Here is a 26,861-nt window from a genome sequence, read left to right as displayed (position 1 = left end):
ATCAGGATCAGAAGTAGTGATTGAATGTCCCTTGGTTTCAGATCTATTACTTTCTGTACCAGTGCAGCTCTGGGCAGAAGATTTGACTCCCTCTCTTTCAAAAATGCTATACTCTCTCCAGATTGCTGATTGGTCAACTATAATAGAGCAACTTTCAATAAGCCACTTTCGATATAATTATATTAAAATTCAGCTTGACAGTGAGGCCTAGAGGACAAAAACAAAAGAAATTGAATAAACATGGTCATTCAATTTCTTTTGTTTGTGTCCTCTACGCCTCACTGCCAAGCTGAATCTTAATATATCGAAAGTCGTCTATTGAAGGGGTGTGTGGACAAAATCCCCAGGTGACTCTTGATCTCATGTCAAATTCTCCTTTCTTTCATAGAAGGAAGTGGAAAGCAATTTGCTAGAAGAATCTTGCAATCTCTCAGATGTCACTTAAGGTCTTTCTCCATGAAACCCTTCAACTGAATGTCAAAAGTAGTACGGAAATTACTTTGATTTTGGTTTTACTACAGTTGGGTTCGGGTTTTACGACACTCAATTCAAAACCGTTCAAAGATATTATGTTGTGTGAAATAATTATGGAAGTTTCAGCAATGAACACAAAAAACAAAACTGGGCTTATTTTCTTTATTACCTGATATAACTTTACATAATTACATCAACAAATATTTCTTGCATACTCATGAGAGAAAAGCTCGAAAGATGTTTTGCCATTGTCTCAGCAACAACTAATACTCGTTATTTTAATCATGAGATCCAGAACTATTCTCTTCAAATGTCCTTCTGTCTCACAATATTGAAACAACACCACTATGGAACAATGCAATCAGAGATGGACGTTGAAATTGAGAGTACATTTCCCTAAATGTTCTTTTTCTTATAAAAAAAATACACAACTAAAGTTACTTCTGGGAATCTTAGCAAAAATATCAATGGCCAAGAACACGCAATTAAATAATGGGGCCAAGAAATTTATAAATACAACACAAAGAATACATTTATCTACCGCGTCTCTCATATCATATATCGGAAAGTTTTTAAAGTTTTGTACAATTTATTTGGTAAAATTTAGAAACACCATAGATAAAATAATTATTTCTCGCAAAGAGAACTGACTTGACGTCAAGATCCTAACAGAAAACGTCTCGCATCTTCCCACTTCGAAGATGGAAACCTGTTCACCAGAGCAAAACGCTGGGACACTTCGCCATCTGCAATACAACAAGAACATGCAATCAAGACGAATAGTTTTCGTATGAGATGTTGGTTTTTGTAGAGGGAGGAACATCGGAGAACCCGGAGACAAACCATTGACTGAGCAAGGCGAGAACCAACAACAAAGTCAACCCACATACATGTATAGCCACCGGACTTTGATGCTTCGTTGAAATCATTTCAGGCGAAAAACCTGTAGTGAATTCTTCGGTTTCCATTTCTGTATCCCAAGTTAACTTCTGCTAGAAACTTCACACAGATGTATCGAAAACCGCCTGAAAACCCTACCGTACGCTTCACAGAATCTCGACATCCCTAAATTTATCAGCAAAGTCTTCACCAGCTATTGTTTGGGAACAGTGCAAAGAAAAAGACTTTGAAGATTTCGAAGTTCGAGTTTGACAATGGAGATTCTCAACTGATACCAGCCTGACTTTCAAAAGTGAACAAGATGTTTTCTTTCTAACCTGACCGTCTTCCGCTTTGAGAGGGTAACAAGTGATCATGATGAAGATCTAATATTTGCTCCTGCAAAATGATAAACAGTACGTTTATTATTGACAACATTAAAAAAAGTTGACAAAGTTTCTGTAGTTTGAAGACAACTGACTTCTCGGCAAAGTAACCATCACAAAGGGAACGCAGCGAGATGTTTTAATAAGGCCTTGTCCACACTACGTTGGAGAAATTTGAAAACGCAGCAATATTTCTCCGTCCACACTAATCCGTTCCAAAAACGGAGCTTTTCGAAAACGCTCATCAAACCGGACGAATTTGAAAACGCCGGCTTTGCATTTTAGGGTTAGTGATTTCTCTGCCCGAGGTTTCCTCAAACACAAAGCCAAAATGACCGGTGATTGTTGCGGTTTTAAATTTCTCCGGCGTAGTGTGGACGGAAAACATTTGATGCGGTTTTTAAGTGAAACCTCCGTCTTCAAATTCCTCCAGCGAAGTGTGGCCTAATATTTCATCTAATGGGAACCTGGGAGTTGATATAACTACAAGATTCACAACAAAAAGAAAGTTTTCTTTCACGTACCTCGATATAGTTTTCAAGCAAGGCACAGCTCACTTCTTGTTCAATTATCTTCTTATTTTCTTCATTTTCAAAACACGCGGCAATGAGTGTTGGAAACAAAACATTCCGAAGTCTGGAACAAAATTTTTAACGACAAGGTCACCATAAAGTTACATGGAAGTTGTGAGGAGAAAAAGGTTGTCAGTTGGGCTCGCTGTTGCTACAGCAAGTAAAAACAGGCGTGGGTTTTTGAAGGACTCTTCTTGAGTTTGAATCTGACAACACAACAGATGGTGGAGTTTGTTTAATGTAGGAGTAAAACCGCGTAACCGATATATCCACATATCAAGGATAAAAAAAGTACTTTTTCAGTAAAAAGGCTGCATATTGCTCAAGCTTGCTGTGTAAAAACATTGAGTTTAAGAAAACCACGTCGCTAAACAAAAGGTTTAATGAGCAGAACAATGGCTGTGCACGTGCGTTATAAGTCTTTGTACATTTCTTTGCCGTCCTCTGCAAAATGACCAAATTCTGCGTTGTCTGGAGAACGTGAACCACGACGGCTAATTTTAAATTTGTATTTCAAATTTATTGGTTTGTTCCAGATTCAGTCTCGTGATAGTTTTGTCAGTGATAAACAAAATAAACGACTTTAGTGTACCGCGAGATTCGGAGGTAAAATATAAAATCATTTTGTTAATCGACGTTGTCATCAGCGTCGCCGTCATGGTTTCTTAAACTCCCCAAAAGAGAGTTTTAGCGATGTCGAAGGCGACGGCGGAGACTACGCCTAGTAAAAAATGAATTTATATTTTACCTTCGAATTTCGCGACTGTGTAGATCTGTTCAGTACGCCTATCGGTCCAAAATCTTGCTCGGGTTAAACGTGTACCGAGAGGGTTCAATTCCAAAAGAAGATACGAAAAATTAGCCGTTGCGGTTCGCGTTGTCCAAAATACGCAGAATTTAGTCATTTCACGTTTTTGTTTTGCAGAGGACGGCAAAGAAATGTACAAAGATTCAAAGCGCACGTGCACAGCTATTGTTCGGCTCATTAACCCTTTTGTTTGGTGACACTCTCGTCGCCGTCGCCGTCGTGGTTTGCTAAAACTCCCTAATAGAGGAACTAAAGCGACGGAGATGGACATGGATAAGGCTTTCGCGGCGCATGGCCAATAGTTGTCTCCCAGGAGCTGACAGAAGACAGGAGCTGCACTGACGAGAAACGCGCATGCGCAATGAAGGCTGACTCCGCGAGACATGGAAAAGGACACCGGAGACTGAGTGAAGGGTGATGAGTTTTCACGCGAGCAGCGGACAGGCGGACCGATATATCCTGCGACCGACTTACCTTGGATCACTGAAATACTGGAAAGGAAGAGAACAGAGATGCTGCAGTAAGGTAGGAGGTCTGCCAGTCTGAACAAACACCTACAGCATAAAAATGGAGTTAGTTTGAGCTTTGGAAATACTACAACTGCTGTCACCTGTTGCATTTCCTAATTCCCAACTCCTTCTCACGAACAGAAACGATTTTTTTCGTCGTGGAAAACGTTTTTCACAAGTTCTCACTACTAACCTGGTTATCATTGTTCAAAACGGTGAAATATCCAACGATTAATATCACTTCATGGAGTAGATCTTCATTCTTTCCTTCGCTACAAACACTGAGATAAAAGAAAATAACAGAAGTGTTTTCACGAAATATTTATTACAAGTTTGTTGATTAAGATTTGCCATCTTTGCGTTCGTGAAAAATTCTGAGATAAAGCACACTAGAACGATGACTGCTCACAACAAACATGTTGACAGAGCTATTCAGATTCTAACATTGATTTAGCTTGAAATTCAGGTTAACGGTCATTCCACTCTTTCAATCGGTTACATTTTTCGGGTTTATTCTGGGACATGTTTGCCATTTGCTACACATTTTAACCCGCTTGCCATCGATAACATTCTTTCCCGAGCTTTCCATCCATTAACTCCCCGCCTTTGGTATCGGTCACATGATTTTAAATACGTTGAAGTTCTGATTGGTTTATAAAGTGTTTATTTTAGTCGCCGATAGGGAAATCAACTCTACGATTTTCGTTTTTTCATTTGATTTTCTTTCTTTTATTTTTCTGACATTCATTAAAAAGCCACTTTATACAACAACGACGAAACAGCAAAACATTCGCACTAAAAGAATAAAACACAGTCTACTTAAAGAAGCTCAGTTACTGTATTTTGAGTTGATTTGGCCACCTTTTAATGGAAGGAAACCTGAAAATAGTAGTTTATTAAGATAGAAAAACAATAAAGAGATAATAATAAACCATAAAGGAACAAGGATAATAATAGTAATAATAATAATGATGATGATGATGATGACAATGATAATGATAATGATAATGATAATGATAATGACAATAATAATAATAACATTTACAAGGCGCAAATTTAATAAAAAGTTCAATGTTAAGGATGGAGAAGATTGACACGGGTTACAAGCGACAAACTTTAACGATTTAACCTAAACGTTTGACACGCTTTATAAATATTATACAGCAACGATAAGGCGAGAGTCACCGTAGCAAGTACGGACGTGTTAACAAAGTTTTCTACCAAAGAACGCTTCAAGAGCGAACCACTCACCACAAAAGGTAACTGACAATATGTCGAAATTCCAGAGAAACTCCTTCTGCTCCCAAACAAGCCTGCAAACAAACACAGAAAAAGAACTTAGGGTACGCGTGACCGGTAAAATGATGCACTGGTGTCAGGGTTAAATCCATGAAGGCTGTACTTGACACTTGGGCGTAATATATGAACTAGATTTTATTTTTTTCCTCTACACAAAGTTTTCCGTTTATTAGGATTCCAAGATTTTCCCTTCTCCGCAAAAATAACATTACCTTAGCAAGACAAGTTCAAATTGCCATTCCATCTCCAAAAATCATTTTCATGAAACGAAACTTGAAATTTTAATCTACGTCACTTACTTGCAACACCTTAAGATCTACAGTTCCCATGAAATTCAACATACATAGCGCCTCTGTCACCAAGTTTATCGTTGCTTCTGAAGGTGTTGAACTCGATGAGGACTGCGCATTCCCAGCATTCATTAGAATGGCGTACAGAAACGATACGATTTCTACAAAGGATAAGAGAACGTCCACGAGGTTTGGTCAGGTAGTACAATGGAAAAAACCAACCACAAGGAAAGAAGGCAGAGGCCCCGTGCGCACTACGATGGAGAAATTTGACAACGCATGAAATGTTTTCCGTTCACACTACGCCGGAGAAATTTGAAAGCGCAACAATCATCGGTCATTTGAATTTTTGTTTACGGAAACTTGAGCCGGGAAATCACATGATCATCGTGGTGTTGTCGTTTTCGAAAAGCTCCGATTCAAAATGTTTTCCGTCCAAACGAAAACGAAACGCCGGCGTTTTCAAAGTTTTCCGGATTGAAGAGCGTTTTCAAAAAGCTCTGTTTTCGTGACGGATTAGTGTGGACAGTACTCCTAACCGTAGAAATGAAGCTGCGTTTTCAAATTTCTCCGGCGTAGTCACTTGTAACTTGACTCTATCACTGAGACAGTGGAAGAACACAGCTGAGAGACTTGCGTATTCTCCATGTTTTAAACTTCACTTACCTACAAGCTCGGTCTGTTGAAATGTCACAACAAATTGAGTGAGGTCTTCTTTCCTTGTTTCAAAAATATTACTTAACCTGAAACAAAACAAAGTGGCAAGTGACTCTTAGACGGTCTTGTACAAAATGTAATGGCCTATGCCCGAGATAACGTAAATAGTTTGCTAGGAGTATACTGTACAAGGTGGTTCTAGCTTTTAGTCCGTAGATGAAACTCTTAAGCGTGACCATTCCCATAAAAGCTTTTCATGAGTCACACATTCCTGTCACACTGCGTGCTACGCCACAAGGTGAGGTCCTTGTATGTAGCCATTCACGTTTAAAATAAGCGTTTTTACAGTGCCATTATGTGACTTTTGTGTTACTATACCGTAAGGTGGTTTTAACCTATGAATTAATTTGTGGATAAGAAGTTAAAGACCTTTGGCCTTTGTTAAGCTGTGATTGTATCTTTATAAACTCCATAAGGAGAAAGCCAATTGACACCGTTCAAAAAAAAAAGGTAACCGCTGACCAGTATTACATCACCATATCGCGAGCTTAAGTTTAAAGCCCATCGAGGTCACGTTGACCGCTGACAAGGTACTAGCTTTCGATTGGATCGCGGATTCAAGCCAGGCTAACTTATTGTAATCAGGAGATCCGCTTTTAGACTTGGCGAAATCAGCATATGTAAAGGTTACTCACCGTGAACCAAGATATTGAGCAGTTGCTGATAAAAGAGCCAAACAGGCCTGAGCGTAGTTCACTGCAGCGGGATCTTCATTTAAGGGACCGTGAATTGTACTGAAGAAACTTCTGATGTCATCTACTACTCCAGAACAAACCACATAGCTAAGAGAGATGCAAAATTGAAGTGACTGTTAAAATTAAATACGAGTGTGCGAAAGGTCTCTTTTGCATGTGTAACACTAAGCCCCGCAAAATCATCAGCTAGAGATTGTCTTGATGCGCCACCAAATACTCATGACTTACACAACAGGAAATGTATGGAAATCATTAAGGAGAGTTACTGTTTCAGTCAGAGGAGCTTTACCCGATCAAATCCACCATTCTCTGTACGAGGGTCGCTACTTCTTTTTCTTCAGGCGAAGCTGTCGCAAAGCACTGAAGCACTGTGGCTAGGACCTTCAACAGCGCTGTTGCCAAGGGGTCTGGTAACGACTGGTTTGCCGCACCACTTCCAGTCTCCTTTTCCGCTCCTTTCTTTGACGTGCCATGGGACTGAGGGACACCCTGTGTGGACAAACACGACATATTGTCTCCAAACATCGCCAAGTAGCTCAGAGAACACCAAGCTCTTCTATATGACACTATGGTACGTACAAGAGATAACTATCCTATAATAGATGCTTTCATCGGTGGGCTACTCTCCGGGGGGATTGCTATCAGTATCAACGTAATTTAAAGTCTCTATACGAGCCAAGTGGCCCATCAGGCCGGAGTTTATACCGGTTTCTGTAGCATGAAGCGACTAGGAGTATTTCTACTCTCCAGTGAATGGGATACTAGTCCGTCACGGGGTTACCCCCAGCATTAAATTCGCCAGTACTAATTCATACACCTGGGTGGAGAGAGGCACTGTGAGATTAAAGAACACAACACAATGTCCCTGGCCAGGGCTCGAACCCAGACCACTCGATTCGGAAACGGGCTCACCAACCACGCGCAACGCGCCTCCCACATCAATGCAATCAAGGTAAATTAGGCCTTTGAAAAACGCAAACGTTATCTCTGGCAATGAACATGAAGATCTAAAATTCAAAATGACGACTACACTACGGGTCAAAAATGCCAGAAATAAACGATATGGGTAAATATGTGCAATACGGAAAGTGCAATAAAGAGGTCAGGTTTTTATGCAAGGTTCTTCTAGTGACGTTTTCTGGTTTTTTGTTTACCCACCTTGATCTGGTAAACAAGAAGATCCACAACTGAGCTGAGTTTGTTTGTACAGACCATGTAACGACAGTTGTCCAAGCAGTCACCACATGCAAGAGCCAACACATTGGCGACGCTACAAAGAGCTCTAACAAAACAGAACAAGCCTCGAATGAACGTGGTTACAAGATACAAATCTGTCCATACAAGAACTAGATGACTAAGAATAAGTTAAACTAGCATTCTTGAATATAATATTTGTATTGACTGGGCGTCAAAACAGGGTAATAAGGTCTTTGGGTTATAACATACCGACTGAAACCAAAGCATATTTACTCCTGGTCCGATCAATTCAGTCATTACAGGAGCTACGTCGCGGTTTGCACATCTTAAAAAGTTTAGCTTAAATTTTTCAAGTTTGTCGATTGCAGTCCGCGTTAATCTTTTCCATCCTTAACCATCCTTGTTCCTTTATGGTTTATTATTATCTCTTTGGTGCTTTTTTTTTTTATCTTAGTAAACTATTATTTTCAGGTTTCCTTCAATTTAAAGACTAATAAGAGACCAGCAGCCTTTTGAAGAGGACTACGGCCTAAAATCTAACTCCGGTTATCAAGCGCTCACTAGGAATCGTACGTCAAATTGCTTGTAGTTATTTACGTCAAACGATTGCCTTAGTGAACTATTGTCAGAACTTACTTGTTTGGAATGATTGGTTTTACCGGAGGCTTGTCACTGGCAATGTCAGGTACTAACAGTACCCTGGTCAGGGCTGTCAATCCTCCGAGATTACAAAATGTCACCTGGTCAGCAGTTACCTGAAGTAAAGTGGTTTAATATAAAAAATATATATATATGACTGCTTCACACAGCAACAACAATAACAGTACAGTTCAAATAACTCGATCTACAAGAGGGGGTCTCAGATCAAAAACTCGACAAGGTAAGCTTCATGACCCGACAAATGAATAGAAAATTTATAATTATTTGGTGGGAACAGTGGAAATTGACCCGTTGGAATTTCTTATTGACATCCTAAATTGAAAAATTATCTGTTACCCCGATCTGGCGGCTTATAACAAACATTGCACGTACCTTGGATTCCAAAATTCTACTTAATTCTCCTAAAGATCTTTCAAGTGATCCAACACGATTCGCTGGCCAGGGTCCAGTCCCTTGTGACTGCAGCTGACGATTGAGATCTTTGATAATTTTCTGAAGCCTAAGAAAATAAAACGACAAATACTCTAAACTTAAACTTAAATTTGTGCAATAACACACGGTTTTTTTTTTCATATTTAGGCAGCCTGTAAATGGATTAATCACGTCAAATCAGGTTTCCTCGATTTCAATTCTGCCTTAAATATCATGTGATAAGTAACACAACATTTCATCCCATAAACCGGCTATGATTACGTCCTCTTGTATATAATTCTCCTGGTGCTTTTGGCATTTTTTGTGTAATTCCCTATTTCTCTATAATTTCCAATTAGGGCCGGGTTGTTCAAAGCCCGATTAAAAGAGCTACGTCACAGTTTGCACATCTTGAAAAGTTTAGCCTAGTTTTTTCAAGTTCTTTGTTTCTAATCTGTGTTAATCTTCTCCATCCTTAACCATCCTTGTTTCTTTATGGTTTATTAGTATCTATTTGGTGTTTTTCTGTCTTAGTAAACAAGGCAAAAATAACTCAAAATACCGTAATTGAGCTCCTTTAAGCAAACCCAGGATAAGCGCAAATTTTGATTTCAGCTTTGTAACTTTTCGGTGAGGTTTTCTGTTTATATTGTTTGTCCTTCAGTTTTGAGTTTGAATAATCTCAAACTACACAAAGGATAAGCCGTGAAAAACATTTTTTGTACAAGAAAAATTAATCCTTCGGTTAACGTTTAATCCTGGGTAGCCTTAACCGGCAGGTCTTTACGTTTAGAGCCAGTCCACCAAGAGAAAGGAATATCTTGCCTTCGAAAGATAAGAATTAAGCTCATAATAACTGAATCTTTCTCTTACCTCGGCTTTTTTGCAGATTCTTGTCTTTGTGATGATAAATTGGACAAATTACTTTCGTACTCTCGTCCTCTGTGAAGGACAAGACAATTATAGCAACTTATTAGTTCTGTGACAGACTGGAACAATAATGCCTCGCTTTGTATTGAAAGATCTGCGCGAGACAAAGAAGTGATGGACTTTTTGTAAAGAAGACTGCAACTCACTTGGCTGCCATTCTAGTTCTTAGTTTTTTTGCTCTTTTTCTGAGAGCTTTCTGCCGTTCTTGATCCGCCTTTTCTGTCTGGTCTGCCTTGTCTGACGGCATTTCTTTGATGTACTGAAGTGAAATCGTATCCTACGAGAACAAGAAAAGATTTGCAAAGTTAGTCCGAAGAAACACGAAGACGCCTAACGAATGCCGACAAGTATCCAAGGATTCCGATGATTCCCGAAGGTCACCCGAAGACTTCCGAAGGTTGATGAATGCTCATGGTGATTGCTTTAGATGATTCAAAGAGTGGAAAGGTCACTCAATGACTCCCGAAGACTACCGAATATAACCCGATGAGTCCCGAAGATGACTAAATATCACCGATGACTCCCGAAGATTACTGAATATCACTGACGATCTAAAACCATACTGACCTTGTCTTCTACAATTCCTTTCGCTGCTGGTATTTCAGACAATGCTTGCTGATGTTTCTTGCCTCGCAAATGGCTCAACAAGTAAACTTCTGACACAATCTACAAAAAGATTTCACAAGACTGTCAATATAAAAATATACAAAATATCACTGTCTCTAGTTCCACGCAGCTTTATTGCTATACAAATGTGTTTAGCACACTGATACCAGGGATTGCTATGCGACTCACCTCAACGTTACACAAAGAGCACATCTTTTTCTTGTCGTATGGCGTGACAGCTGGGACCTCGTCTTGGGTGGAATGGCGTGACACACCAGCAGCCTATTGGAGCAAGTGGAAGAAAAAGATGAAACACTGATAGTTTCGTTTTAACAGGAGAAATATTTACACTGCAATATGATTATGGTAATTCACTTTCCTGATGCTTACAGGTAGGATTTCATTTACCTTTTCCTTCACATGTTCCAACACCTGCTCATGGCGTCTTGTCGTTTCAGCTTGCTGCAAATTGTAAAACAAAGGAAACATTTTTTTGCCTTTAGAACAGCCAAAACGCCATATCATTAAAAATCATTCATGCCGTGATTTAGTTGCATTAAATGCTCAAACCGTCCCGGCACCCTCTCCCCTCCCCTGTATAAATAGACTGGCCCATCCCGTAGATACCAGATTATACATGTAAAACGAACACGATTTACAAAACTCTCACATCTTATTTATATCATAATGCAGAATTAGTGGGGTTTTTTTACCTTCTGTTGGATTTTAAGCTGCAGCTGTTCTGTTGCTGTCTGCAGGGCTTCGTTACGAGCAGCAATACGCATTTCCCTCTCTCTGTTAACAAAACAAAACAAAGCAATCATTGAACGAAGAACGCAATTTCTAGTCATCTTGAACATTGTGTGTCCGCTTCACTTATTTACTCGACTATGTTGTAAATGATGAATCTTTCGCATTAATTCCACACAACCTTGTACGGAACGAAGATACAAAGCCTGTCCAATCGCTTCATAACCCTTAAACCAAAAAACTCCCATTTCTTTCTGACCAAACGGGTATTCTCTCGAGCTGTTAATTTTTTCTACTGTTGGTTTGGTTTAACCGTCCAGGTTGTGCAGCAAAGCAATTATAAGGTTTCCTGTGCAGGTTATTCTAGATATAAACTCAAATTTATATGAAAACTAAAAATTATATGACAGCAAGGGATATTTTCTAACTTCAGACCAAAAGCTGAGAGATTGCCAAATCATACAAACCTGGCTTTTTCTTTTGCCGCTTCTTCTCTGGCCTTCTCTCTTTCGTGTTTTTCCCTTTTGTATTTAGCTTCCTAAATAGACCACGATTGAAAAAGCGGTGAATGAAACTGAAACAGTTTAGAGCATGGATAAGTGGCCGAATCAAGAAAAAAGAGAATGTAGAGATTCAATGCTAAAATGCTATCCTAGGAACCAAAAGTGATTGGACTTCGTTTCTGTTTAAGCAGAAAAAGCACAAGCTTACATGTATGTAGTTAACTTTGCTAACTAACTTAGCTACGCCATGGCTTGTGCATCTTAAAAAGTTTACCTTAAATGTTTCAATTTTATCGTTTGTAATCCGTGTTAATCTTCTCCATCCTTAACCATCCTTGTTTCTTTATGGTTTATTATTATCTCGTTAGCGTTTTTCTATCTTAGTAAACTATCATTTTCAGGTTTCCTTCAATTAAAGGCAATTCTGTACCTGGCCAAAACAATTCAAAATTCCGTGTCTAAGCTCCTTTATGGATATCTTTATCATACAAGAGGTACAATGCACTCCTTCGCAACACCCTCTGTACTAACACAAGAGTGTTAAGCTCACCTGTTCAAGTTTTTTAAGCTGCATTTCTTCAAGTCTCGCCAGTCTTTCAGCCTCTAATTGCCGACGTCTCTCCTACAATCATACCACATAACCATTAAATTTAATTCTCCGATCACAAAGAAGTTTACTATTGTTAATTAAATTTAAAACATTTGCATGTACCTGTGCAGCTGCTTCTTTTGCTTGCTGCTCCTCTTTTTTTCTTTGCCTCTCTTCCTGAAACAGCAAAAAATATTATTCATCTTTAACCACTAACAGCAAGAAAATGGTGTTAAACTGTTACAACGGTAGAAGACATAGGTCTTTATCTTTATGCAGGTATGGGAGGATCCAAATTATTCAGTTCTTGTTTCTGTACAATGAAACGGGCACTGTAGTTTGGTTGCTTAGTTGTGCTATGTTGAACTTTGTCGTGCTTAGTTGTATACTTAGGTGTACTTAGCTGTGCTATGTTGTGCATTTTTGTGTTACGTTACGCTATATTACGCTATGTTGTGCTGTGTTACGCTATGTTGTAATATGTTCGCTACGTTACGCTATGTTGTGCATAGTTGTGCTATATTGTGATAGGTTGTCATATGTTGCGCTATGTTGTGCTATGTTGTGTTATGCTGCGCTATGTTGCGCTATGTTGCGCTATGTTGTGCTATGTTGCGCTAAATTGTCCTATGTTGGGCTATGTAGTGCTAGCATAACAAAGAACAACTTGGCACAACTTGTACCAACAAGACTTCCACAAAAAATAAAATGACAATACTAAATTAATTTACTGGACGTGCACTTACACAATACAGGTACATGTTAACGGATTACCTGAATGTCTTGTAGCCTTGCTTCATGTCCCTAAAACACAACAATTAAAATCACAAGCGTAAATTTTTAATTAATGCTACGGTTCAAACTTGAGGAAGATCGTCAGTTTCCAACTTTTATTATTATTACTTAACAAATAATTACACTGCGATTAACTTTGACAATCCTATTTTGTATCCTGAGGAAATTACACAACATTCACCTGGTGTCTGGTGAGAACTTCGATCTTCTTGTTCTGGGCTTCCAGTGTATTAATGAAAGCTATTTCATTAACCTGAAAATAACGACAATGTTGTTGTTATTAATCAGTTGTCAATGACTCAACACTTTCTCTCACAGTAAAGGTAGATAAAGTCTGAATACGAACCAAGTGGCCCATCAGGCCAGAGGTAATCCTGGTTTCTGTGGCATGAAGCGACTAGGAGTATTTCTACTCCCCCCTGGATGGGATGCTAGTCCATCGCAGGGTTACTCCCAGCATTAAATTCGCCGGTACTCATTTATACACCTGGGTGGAGAGAGGTTCTGTGAGAGTTAAGTATCTTGCCAAGACACACAACGCAATGTCCCCGGCCAGGCTCGAACCGGGACTGCTCGATCCGGAGTCAAGCGCACTAACCATGAGGCCATCGCGCACTTTCTCCTACAATGCTAATAAATTCGATGACTAACATCACATTAGGTCTGATCACCTGAGAAATTTCACGTTGATTATGTATTGAATTCTCCTGACCAAAGTCATTATAACCTATGGAAAATATTAGGGAGAATTTTGAAGTTGATCAAGTAACCTTGGCTTCTTCTTCTTGTGCTTTACGGACTTTCTCTTGAAGCACTGACAGTCTCTGTTGTTCTGCTCTTCTTTGCTTCTCGTCAAGATGTTGTTGACGCTGTTGAATCAGCTCATCCTTCAGCTCACGAGCTTTCTGGACCTTAAATGTATCACGCAACAAACATCACGCAATTGGCCAAAATTGGAAAGCAACTAAATATTACCACATATGGCAAGCCTGCGAGGTAGAGAAAACCTCTTAAACGTAAAGTCTGCATACGAACCTAGTGACCCATCAGGCCGGTTTCTGAAGCATGAAGCGACTAGGTGTATTTCCACTCCCGTTTATATCCCCAACTCCATCTTATATCCATTAGTGGAAAGATACAATCATACAAAAAAAATATGTACCACATTTTGTAAACTACATGTACTGTAAATGTACCTTTTCAGAAAGCATCTGAAGACTTTGTAACCTTTCTTCCAACATTCGTTCTCGTTGTTGCTGAGCTTTCAACTGTGAACAAAGGATATAAGAACAACATAAGCTTAAACTAAGAACTGAAAATTTGTTGCTCGTTGCAACTGTTAAGTTTGACAGAAAAACAAGATGTACAAAACAATTACTACTTAGCCACCACAGTTTACGTTACTATACAATATTTTTGACAGTTGATAAAAGTTACAAAATTCACCATCTGGCACCATAAATAATACTGTATTTTAACTATGTACTTTGTATGGTTTAGCTTGCTACTATTCAAAATTTACTGTAAGTTACTATTAATTCAACGTTTTTGACAGTTGATTAAAGTTACAAAATTTATTATCTGGCACCATGAAAATGTGCTTACACTGCACTTTAACTAGTATGTACTTTGTGTGGTGTAGCTTGTTATTAATCAAAACCAAAGAAGCCTTTTACCTGTTTTTCCTCATGAATTCGAATAACTTCCTCCAATGGTCTGTAGAGAAATACATGTCAATGTATTTACTTCAAGAAACAACTTGCAAGTTAACAGTGGCATATTCCAGGAAGACTATTTGTTTGTTTGTTTTATTTTTGTGCCATTTATAAATTATACATTTACACAAATATCAATGTACCAGGCAAGGAAGCCCAGGGAAGCCAGTTAGGCTTATGTAAAGGACTACCCTAAAGATGCCTAAGAGTAAAAATGCTGTCATCAGCAAACAAAATTGTGCTAGAATTATGAGCCCCTTTAGAGTGGTACACTATTTTGGCGATGTACCGCTTGTTATTTCAGGTTCCCTTGTTGTTGCACAAATTGTGTATCTTACACATACCTTTTCCTTGAAGGTGATGACAATCTCTGATGAAGATGGACAGCCCGCCCAGGAGGTCTTTCTGCTTGTTCTACTAAATCACCCCAGCTACTCTCCATATCAGCAGAATGGTCAGCTGGAAGGATAACATGTTCAATAAAATGTAATAATTTTTAAGAAGATTACCACATTTTTTAATTTATAAGACATGTTTCGATGTTCTAACATCATCGCCAGTTACAGAATATTTACCGTAAGGGCTATTGTAACAACTAGGCAAAACATGCATAATTAATTATGATTAAGTGACAAAAATAGGCTTTATATTTTTTCAAACACTTTGCAACTCGCTCAGGTATGTAATCTATTTTTGTCACTTTCATCATAATAAATTATGCATGTTTTGCCTAGTTGTTATATAGTCCTAATGGTTTTTCAAATATTCTGTAACTGATGACAACATTAGTAACATCGAAACAAGTCTTACAAATTAAAAAATGACGTAATCTTCTTAAAAATGTAATAATTATATGTTAAACAATGTAAAAGACTAAAGTGGCTCCAAAGAAGTAACTGTATTCAAAGTACAGTAAATGTACACATACAATGAGCTGCAGAGGCATGAAAACTACTAGCAGTCAGCAGTAATAATATGTTCATTTATTAATAGCCTCTTACTAACTGAGCGAGAGGGCTGTATTGGGGAATATTGGCCCAAGGCCATGGCAGTATGGACTGAGTGCAGTGAGGTCCATACAAAAAAGACCAAGGGCCAATATTCCCCCAGCATGGCTCAAGCAAGCTAGGATGGTAAGTAGTTTAGCATGTAGGCCTTAGAAAGAATCTGCAAGGCAAAATCCCGACCATGAAAGAACCAATCAGAATCCTCAGATTTACCTCAAGACTACCTTGCCGTATAATTAACATGTACATGTACATATTTAAAGTTTAATTTTGTATTTCTTGAAATCACTTGGTTACTTCCTGCTTCAATTAAGGTTACTGTATTGTGTATACCTTTAGAAGTTTATCAGGACAAACAAATAAACTCCCTTTGAGGTCGTGAAAAATTTGACAATTCATTTTATTTCGAAATTGTTGGTATAGTTTGATATAGCCAGTTTTAGAAGCTTTTTAATTAGACACATGGGTTTGGTGTCTACAGTTTAAACCAGATGCACTACATCACCTGGACATGAGACACCTCTGAAGGTACTCAAAAGCCGTTAGTTAATTCATCATATTTCTTCATTAACTTAATATATACATGTCAAAACAGAACACTGACTAAGATGTTGTCAACCCTCCTTAAGAGATATTTATATTATTGCCCCTTACCATCATACTTTGCAATCATCTCTTCCCAAGTCAGAGTGGTTCCTGAGTTCACAAGGGAATTCTGAAAACAAGCAACAAATGAAGATACACTGTAAATTTCGAAAAAAAAACTACATGTATGTGTAGGTAACTTTTTATTGCTTGCTCAGTTTTCAGGTTTTGTGATTACAGTAAATTGATGGACAATTTTTGATGAGGTGTACCATCAAACTGCATTCATTAAATCCTTTCTAACCCTCTAATCCTCTTTCAAACTGTGACTTCCTCTATGGCTGTCAGTACTACATGCACATGATTTAAGGTATTCCTCAAACAGTACCTTTCAATCGGTACAGTGTATACTGTATCTGTGGTCTTTGGGTCTATAAGTACTGTTTTACAAATGTGGTATTTCCAACAGGTTGGATTGAAAAGGTCAGGGTTGTCGAAAGGGTCAGTAACCCGCAACACCTGCTATGGCTGAGTATGTTTGATGGGCCCTTCATGTTATGGGTGAATTGGAATATGGTTGATACCATTCACCCAAAATGTAAGTTTGTTACAGGAGTGAAGATTAAGACTACAGTTGACTCAAAAATGTAATGACAAACCTGAGGGTTAAACTTCTTAGTAATCACACATCTAGAATAATCACCATAGCAACTTACACTGTCTCCATTTGTTGTAACACTGCAATTCAAAGAGTTCTCCACATCCTTTATATTTTCAATATCTTCCTCTTGTTCAATATCAGAGGTCTGACTCTCGCTTTCACCGTTTATTGCTGTTACTAATTCTTCTTCTTCTGCAATCTCTTTTGTCAAACGTTCCTCGTGTTCAATAACAGATGCGATTGTTTGGTTGTGCCATTCCTCTATCTGTCTTGACAAACTCTCTTCTTCCTCCATTGCCGCTGACAGTGCCTTATCATGTTCAATGTCTGATAACGTATCCTGTTCATCATCGCCATCAAGAAAAAGAGCAGGCGTTTCTTTGTCATTATCAATTTCCAATAACTCTTGAGAAGCTTCACCTGGATTTAGGTAAGGTTCTGTACAAACATCTTTATCATCAATATGATTTCCAACGTCACCATTATTGCATGTACCATTTGTAACCCCCTGCATTCTTAAATCATTTGATTTGGTTTCCCTTTTTCCATTTAAAAGTTTCTCAGAAGTTTTATTTGCTTTCTTTGCGTGATTGCTATGCATCTTTCTTCCACGATGAACAGTTTCCCACCCTTCATCATCACCATCATCATTAACATCTTGAACAACACAGTCTTCTAAATTCCCTGACAAACGTCTTAATCCAGGAATGGCATTGTGACATTCTTGTCCTTTCAGATCAATAGTTTTTGATGGAACGCTGTTAGAATTTACACTAGCTGTGGTCCCTCGCACTTTGTCAGCCCAAGATTGCACTGGTACTAAATTTCCTGATTGATTAAGTGACTGACTTAATGGCGGAACAGATTGTGAACTGAAGTCTAACGAGCGGACGGGACTGGTTGAGTTTCTCTCAAGTGATGTCTGTAAAGCATTGGCACTAGAAAACAGTGTCTTCCCTGGGGAAGATTTTCTCACTTCCCATGCCAGAGATGTTGGCCTGAAAAGAAAGAGAAGAAGGTACTTACAATCTTAATGCATAATTTATCACAGCTGCAGTGATGTACTTCTGAGGTCAATACACTATTGTCAGATTTTCAGTGTTGTGGGTTATGGCACAAAGTCCATTTGATCAAAAGTAGATACATGTAATGCATATCTGAAATTAATTCATCGAAAAGCTACACTGACTGCAAACAAGGTCATATAAGTTCAAAGTTACCAATAACAGCCAGCTACAGTGAGTTTAAACTGCATGGAATACTACAAAGTACAGTATACTACTTACCCTGGTGATGAAAACAAATACTTCACATGTATACATAACATGTAAATGACATTCATGTGTATACATGTTATCACAGGTTACGCCCAAAATACATATTTGAAATGTTTTTTAACTTAATTGACATAATTATATTTTTTTCTTAGAACCATATGAGCAGCCTTGATTTTAAATAATACCTCACAAATAAATCTAAAATTTCCAGTGTACATGTAATGTAATCATACCTGTCCTTGTAATCAGCTTTTTCAAATGCATCCTGCACATTTATTCTTTCGATCAAAGCACTGAAGTCTCGACGACACTGATCCAGCATCATAATTACCTCCTGTTTGAGAACAAGATAAAATGATGTGAAGACAATGAATGAAGAAAAAGGAAAACAGAATTGTGATTACACTAACTACATGTACAACTAGGAAATTGTCTGCTATTTGCATCCCAAAAAGGATACACTACACACCCACACCCACTTAATAATAACTACATGTACTTATTATCCAAGAGTGAAGTCTCTACGGGAAAATCTCAAACCAAGACATTGCTGTACTGACCAAATGATAGTGAGGTCAATATCACAAGGCTGAGGTTTGAGATTTTCCCATAAAGACCCAACCTTTGAGATTAATAAGTTGTTTATCATATGGCTTTTTGCTTTGTTCTTGCTGGCCTGTAATCAGCCTGTGGGCATTACGGGAGAATAATGACCTAGAATTAGCCAATCAGAGTGTACATTATAATGGCTATGAACACAAGCCATATAACTTACAATTACATACATGTATGGGGCAATGTGACCAAAAGGCTACCATAAGTATTTCTTGGCTAAAGTTTTAACTGACAAAGATTCAGCCCAAAAGTGAATATTGCCAACTGCGTCAAACAAAGCCTGCCGATAAAAGATACATGAAATATCTATTGCACCATTACCTGGCATTCTATAATGCTCTTGTGAGCCTCACAAGTTTCATACATGAAATATCTTTATTGTACCATTACCTGACATTCTACAATGCTCTCGTCAGCCTCACAAGTGCCATAAATTTCATCCACAGCCCTTTTCAGGTTATCAAACAAGTAACTCCAGTAACGAGCTCTCAAGTCATTTTTCTTTCCTGAGAATGAGCCGGACAATTTCCTGCTCCCTGAGCGAGATCTTCCTGGAGATTTAGCTCCTCCTTTCTGTGCAGGAGAAGCCTCCCTCTCAGATGAGCCGGATTTTTCTGGTGTAGAGGTGCGTTTTCTGTTCACCATCCTTGGTTTAGACCTCTTTCCTTTTTCTGGTTTATGGACACAAAGAGATGAGAGTACAGTTATATAATTATGTTGCTTTCTTGTAGGGTGCATGTACACAGATCTTAGCTTTACGATCACAGTCAAAATGCTTAAGATAGAATTCCCAAAAATTCGCAATTTTCTTACTAACAAATCAAAACCTACATGTATTTATTCCGCTTTTATTAATCAATACACTTAATGTAAATTTCTGACTTTTCCTGACACCTTGAGTGTACATTTACACCTGTACACTGTCTAACAAATTAGAGTTATTAAATGTTAAGTTTGTACTTTATTCAACTACTTCATGTGCTCATTTAACATTTACTGAAATTAGTTTTCCTTGCACATTTGCTGGTAATGGGGTTTTCAAAGACTGTTTAAACACACACACAGCTCCTGACATTTTTTTATCATTTATGGACAAAACAACATACACATATGTAGTAATTACAAATAATGTAGAACTGATGTAAAAAAGCTCCCACCAAATTACAAACTTCTCTTGGACATTAATTATATTATTTTATTTAGTATTTTATACTCACTTCAAGTACTTGTAAGAATAATCCGCGGTTATTATATGGCAAGGTACATGTTTTGTAGTCTTGAGCCTGGTATTTGAATTTTTTCTTGCCATGTGGACCATTTCCATGGAAACAATCATGAATAAGCAGTGCATTTTGCCATATAACAAACTGCTTACTAACCTAGGGCTGTCATTAAGGACCATAACCCATAACACCTGTTACAGCTGAGTATGACTGTTTTTACCTGGATGCTACAGGTGAAATTGCTTGTTGTTGAAAGAATTCACCCACAATGTAACAAGTTTGCTACGGGTGTGGAGAATGAGGGTACTGGCAACTTAATGACAGCCCTGCTAGCCTACATGTAGCTTGCTCAAGCCGTACTGGTAAATATTGGCTCTGTCGTTATTGCAAGGACCTTGCTGTGCCAATATTTCCCAGTACAGCCTAGGTTGCACTTGGTTAGTAAGAGGTTAATATTTTAAATTCTCTCCTGTAAACTTGTCAATTATATTCACACACATTCACTGGTGTTGGTTCACAGAAAATTCTGTTTCTCATTCCTGGGAGTGGTTTCATACAAAAAAATACCTGTATTGTACAGAGGTGAAATACTGTACAGTCTGTAAATTAAAAACTAGAATTCGGTCATATTTATTTACAATAACGTGCATATGTGACCAATCCATCAACCAGAGTTGAACATAACTCAGAATAAATTGAATGGGCAAAACACCAAAACTGTGACAACATGAAAAAAGAAAAGTTTTCTTTTAGCAAGAATGTGAGACAAGAAACAAATTTTTCAGACATGAAGTAGACATAGTTGCATTTTGCTTAGAGTATTTCAACATTGATCTCTGCAGTGAGAACACACCAAATCTAAAAATAATTTGGAAAAATGGATACTCCTGAAGAGTAAAATAAAGATATGTACTGTACTGTGTTATAAATTGCGATAATCTCTGCAAAGATTTTAACCTTTCTCTAGGGAGCTTTTTTCATTTGGACATTTCAATAAAATTGAAGATACAACACAGTGCATGGGTTTTGCATAACACTTCATTGATTAATTTTTCATGACTGCCAACCCTTGGTTTTTGAGTTTTAAAAGCACTTGCCATTCTGCCCTCAAGAACAAATCCTGTCACTAATGCAATTGATGTATCAGATGTAAAATTCATCCAACAAAGCAAGAAACTAAGAGATTTCAACCCACCCTTTTTAATTTTAGAAAATGCAAAGTCCCCCCTGCCATGATATAGCTAATCTTACCGCTTGCTGCTGCCGGTCTATTTACAAACGTGGTGCATTTCAGGCTGACATAAAATTCATGTATACATCAGATTCTATACCCACCAGCAAATTTCTTCTATCAAATGTGTCCCTGTGTTGATTTTATGATATATTTTCTGATTTTTGTTCTCAAGATCCTGTGTTGTTGCATCCTGGCTGGCACAGTGCACAGTCCATTTCATTAAAATGAATTTTGAGTTCAAATTTAAAAGGGTGTTTCCTACAAATATTATAAATAATATGACTGAAAACACAATATGGATCACAAACAAAGGGGAATGATTATTTATAAGGAGAGAGTTTGCATATCATTAACCACAGCAAATGTGATGAAAATCAATTATTTATGGTACCTACATAAAAGCTTTTATTGTGGCCATGATTTTAAACAACTGTCCAATAAATTGCAAGGAATGCATTTGATCTATCATTCACTGACATCACAGCAGGAAAAATGGCAAAATGTTCAATTTAGAAGAAGAGTTTTTCATTTTGTTACTGCATGAGAAAAACAGAGTATGTTAATTTTGAAATCCAAATTTGCATGATATACTGTCTAGACCTTCTAGCACCCAGGAAAAGCAAAGAATTCACTGTAATGAACGGGAGTAAACTGTAATAATATACAATGTTATTTGACACAACATTAGAAAAAGTATTTCAATGATATTCTTTGCTAAACCATCCTCAACCTTGCAAGAATATCATAATCCAAAGATTATTAACACAAAGCCAAACATACCTCTCACTAAAAACAAGATCTCTGATTGAACTCTCCATGGTAAAAATCACTTATTCTGATATTTTTTGTGTACATGGTACATTACGCTTCATATTACTAGTAATTATGTGCATGTACTGTGGGTATATGCCCAAGGAAAGAAATTTAATAATTATTACTAGGCTCAAGTATAATAATGAAGCCATAACAGACAAAAAAAAAAAAATAACAATACATGTCTAGTCATGTATGCAATTTGATGGCTTGTTTATTAGTAGTGATTTTAGTATGACCATGAGAATTGGCACCCTGGGGTCACCCAGACACTATTTTAATTGCAACTTGCAATAATTTTAATTAATTTATCAAAGACTTGATCTAGACATACATAATTGTTTCACAAGTGCCAAGGCCATCAATTTTTTTTTTTTGCATTTAAAATGATGTACATATTGTACCACACTTCACTAATAATGAGGCTTCCATAGTCGCAAAAGTGTTGTTTGAACACTGAAATGATAAACCTGGATTTGAGCCTGCCTACCTGGAGGGTCCTTGTGTTATGTTCTTACATGTAGGTAAGATTTCATAGTAAATGCTTACATGGACTGTACAGTGTAGTTTCACTATTAATAGTTACAATGTAATTGATATTAAAGTGTGAAGTTGCACATATAAATTACTTAAGGCATATTACAAATTAATGTATGACAATATACATGTATGTCTCCCTCATAGGTGATCCCTGATTACTATTAAACTTGGTAACTTTAAACCCACACAATCTCTTAGAATGCAGTTTTTCATACATTGTGTCCCTTGGGAGATTCAGATAGCACTGTCCTACTGTATAAAAAGTTGTTACCTTGATCTTAACCCCAATAACAAACTTCTTACTTTGTGGGTTAATTGTACATGTATCAACAACAGGCAAGTTCGGCCATAAAATCAACGGCCCATCAAGCATACCCAGCCATAACTGGCAATCTCTATTACGGCTCTTAATGACAGCATGATAATTATATAAGCATAATTTAATGTTATTGCATGCAGATACACAGTTTGTTGCACAATGTAGCCAACTGCCAGCAAAAATCACAATTAATTACTCCATGATCTAGACTGGCTACATATACTACGAGTACAGTGTATACTTTTATTTTGTATTATTTTTAAGAAAAAGGTGGGAAAACCAACTGCCTACTCTGACATAAAAGTCACCTACTTAAAAGCTTTGCATCAACACTGTATTATATATAAAGTCTGCATACGAGCCAAGTGATCCATCAGACTGGCGCTAATCCCCCCTGGATGGGATGCTAGTTCATCGCAGGGTTACACCCATCTGTACACCTGGGTGGAATTACAAATGAATGTGTTCAACCTAAACTGTTTCCAGAAAAATGATTAAGTTAAAACCTACTCACCATCCTGATTGGGATCTGTGACAGGAACAGACCATGTAACCAGGTTCCTGGCGGCTCTTCCTTCCTGTTCAACAAGTTTACGAACGTGATCATGGCTGTTTGTGCGATGGACATTTTTCTGTTGATGCTGTTGGATAACATAAAACATTTCTAATCAAAACACGGGTATAATTATGTATAATTGGTTTTAATACATATATTGGACATGTCATCAGCCACTTACATCTTTTAAAAAGCCCCAAACAAATCAGTACTTTGAGACTTTCTTAGCTTTGCAAAAAAATGAGACTGTGAGACAGCTTTGTGAAAAATTGAGACTGCAAGACACACATACAGTACCCTCTAAAAAACAAGATCATCAGACCTATAAAATTTGAAGAAATTCTGGAAGACCCATGGGTTTTGAAGGGCCATTCACCACCCCTTTGACACAGTATGTATATTTGTTCTTTAGGTTAGAATGATTTCAGCCTAGATTAATTTGTTTTCAACCTAGATTAAATTTTTGAGAGGCTTTTAAAAAGAATTAGTATGCATAATTATATACCACCCACCCCATGTCAGTCCCTACCCTACTCTACCCTGCCAGGATTCCATGGCCCCTAGATCTTTTTTTTTATTATTTTTTTGTACCGACAACACATACATGTTTGTATGCATGTGTTTTCAGTCAATTTGTTCTTTAGGTCAGAATGATTTCAACCTACTGTAGGTGAATTTGTATCAAAGAGGAAGGGTGAGTCTGGAACCAATAACTTATTACACCAACAAATTTGAGCAAATCTGATCGTCAGCTATCACACGTTAGAAATCTTGAGCTCATAACCTAATTGCTTTAGTAATAGAAACACGAGTCAGTGGAAGTTTGGGAGAATGATAAATGTTATGGGAAAACAAGTTTGTGTGGGAATAAAAGCTGACAGGTGAGTGTTTCAGGTTCTCCCGAACTTCCATGAGCATTTCTATAAGTAGACAGAAACATGAAGAACATGTTTTCTGTTTGTTTCGGAAAATTGCTGCGATAAAAAAACAAGAAAATGTGTTTACTTTGATCATCAAAATGTAAATTCGCCTTGCTTGTGCCATCATTACATCAACAGATTGTGCTAGTTGTTTGTTTCTATCAAGTTTTCGTATAAACCTACTACATGTAGTGTTCTATCGACAATGCTGTTCTCTGACTGGCTATGCTACTCCCTATCTATTCTTATGAGTAGCGTAGCAGTGAGCCCTAGTTAACAAAATGATGGTTGCTTCTTGACGTTTTTGAAGAGGATTAAGAGAAAGTTTTGAACGACTAGTAGACTTATACTAAAACAACAATTATTCACTCTCGATTTCTATGTGAGATAGAAATCTCGAGCTCGTAATCTAATTGTTTAATAGAAACAATTTTAAACTAATCAGAGCACATATTTTCTTTGGGCTATTTTCTAATGTATGACTTGAATCCAATATTGAAAATACGGAAGACAAATTTAATAACAGGGGGCTTTTTTTTTTAACTGAAAAGGAGATATTAATGTTGTTTTACACTATTCTAGTTTAGAATATGTACCAGAGTATCAATGCAAATTCATGTACTGAAACAATCTAAAATAAAAAAGTACAGATGTCTTTTCATTTTTCTTGTGCCTCCAATTTGGTACTGTGCATGAGCTTGTGTCATAAATTAATGTTTACATGTAAATGACTCTGATCATATTAGCATAATTTATTTGGAAAATAAAAATATTTACAAGCTGTACATGATCAGCCATTTGCATCTTTAGAAAAATGACTGAGGTCTAAATATGATTAACATTCTTGAAAAAAAAATCTGTTTCTTTTTTTCTGTAGGAGAGAGGTGATTTCCACTGCCTATAGAAATCTCATTTACCAGCATCTTTAATTTTCACTGCAAAACTGAAGAATTTACTGATTTCTCTGCCTGATTTAAAGACATGAATTTCTACACCAGCTCTGCTTTAAAAAGATACGCTGAAGCTCAAGCCGTTTGATTATAAACTTGATCCCGAAACTGGGATGATTTATAAGCTTACAGATAAATGAATTATTAATGTAAACATTTATAATACCAGCACAAAACAATGCAAACCCAGAAGATCTTTATAATAATTAATTTGTATTCACACAGTAAAGCAATGCTTCGTCAGAAAGAAGGTCACATTCTAAGGGCATGTTCTACAGAATGGATCGAATCAGTTTCAAAATACGTGACAAGCTTTGAAAGTGATGCGTCACATAAGCTTACATGTTCAGCAAAAACACTTGCAAAACGTTCAGTAATACATCTAAGTACACACCTTTCCAGAATTGTTCTTCCTTCCAGAAGAGTTTTCTCGATGTTGATTCTTTTCTGAGCTATGCCCAGAAAGACTCTCGGTCGATCGCGAACTCGAAGAAGAAGTGCGAGGACTAGATCGTTTTCTCCGATCTTGCGATGACATCAATAACTATGTTTCCTTATTCCTAATAATCGCGATTTTCACTACAGATTATGCAAAAACTCGCACCACAGGCTATATGATCTCTAAATATCACGATGTGCCATAGCCTTTGTCAAAATAATTCTTGAAAGAGTTTGTTGTTCAAAACCATCGCAGAACCCGCCATTTTGTCACTTGGAAACCTCGAGGGCAGCCTCGATCTGGTGCAAGGTTATTCCCAGTCTTTTCGCTGCGGACAACTGCATCCGCCAAAAACGGCGAGCGAAAAAGCAGGGGAGAAGTGCAGAAAGAGAAACTGAACGCCTGGAAGAGGCTACCTGACCACATGCAGGGTCCACGATAACTTGCTTGCGCATACTCTATTCATTTATCCTTCCTTGTACGCTACGATTCAATAAGCTGTTGAATAAAGCTTGTCAAAGATTTCCTCATGGTTTGATCGAAGCCCAATTAGGTGACCATTATCAGAATGAAGAAATAGAAAACATGTACCGTGTTTCTATCGAGTTTTAGTATAAATCTACTAGCGTTCCATCACGAATGCCGTTCTCGGATTGGCTACTCTACTCACCATCTACTCTGTTGTAGATAGTGAGTCGCGTAGCAGTGTGAGGTTGTTAACAAAATGGCGGCCGCTTCTTTGCGTTTTCGAGGTGTCTGTGAAGAGGATTTAGATAAAGTTTTGAACGAGTAATAGGTTTATACTAAAACAATTAGATTATTCGCTCTCAATTTCTATGCGTGATAGTTGACTCGGGCTGCGCTCTTGTTCATACAGTTGCAACAAGTCGACCTCTATAAGTTTTAAAGTAGAATAGCTAAGCGAGCGAAGCAAGCG

General features: G+C 37.6%; 1 protein-coding gene across 2 annotated transcripts; it reads right to left on the bottom strand.

Moving 5' to 3' along the window:
- Positions 1-622: 622 nt before the first annotated feature.
- On the bottom strand, positions 623-26,226 carry LOC110068855 (S phase cyclin A-associated protein in the endoplasmic reticulum-like). 2 transcript variants are annotated; one of them, XM_089295475.1, is made up of 34 exons: positions 25,880-26,226; positions 23,574-23,700; positions 19,321-19,601; positions 18,549-18,649; positions 17,094-18,036; positions 16,447-16,507; positions 15,130-15,244; positions 14,747-14,786; positions 14,267-14,338; positions 13,841-13,981; positions 13,252-13,323; positions 13,050-13,079; positions 12,399-12,452; positions 12,237-12,308; positions 11,651-11,721; positions 11,147-11,228; positions 10,842-10,895; positions 10,623-10,715; positions 10,395-10,493; positions 9,974-10,104; positions 9,771-9,839; positions 8,859-8,985; positions 8,463-8,581; positions 7,788-7,911; positions 6,919-7,118; positions 6,570-6,716; positions 5,884-5,960; positions 5,227-5,378; positions 4,880-4,941; positions 3,822-3,909; positions 3,594-3,673; positions 2,264-2,375; positions 1,692-1,752; positions 623-1,220 (listed from the first exon to the last, which is right to left on the bottom strand). In XM_089295475.1, the coding sequence occupies exons 1-34, from the start codon at positions 26,021-26,023 to the stop codon at positions 1,132-1,134; spliced, it is 4,290 nt and encodes a 1,429-aa protein (XP_089151601.1). In that variant the 5' UTR covers positions 26,024-26,226; the 3' UTR covers positions 623-1,131. The 2 variants fall into 2 exon arrangements, with proteins under 2 accessions (XP_089151601.1, XP_089151602.1); XM_089295476.1 differs by lacking the exons at positions 23,574-23,700; positions 25,880-26,226 and adding an exon at positions 21,489-21,900.
- Between the last annotated feature and the right edge of the window lie 635 nt (positions 26,227-26,861).

This window comes from Orbicella faveolata, unplaced genomic scaffold (genome assembly GCF_042242905.1).
Source record: "Orbicella faveolata isolate gen_17 unplaced genomic scaffold, um_ofav_v1 contig_26, whole genome shotgun sequence".
Lineage (NCBI taxonomy): Eukaryota > Metazoa > Cnidaria > Anthozoa > Scleractinia > Merulinidae > Orbicella > Orbicella faveolata.
This window is presented reverse-complemented; position numbering and strand designations above follow the sequence as displayed.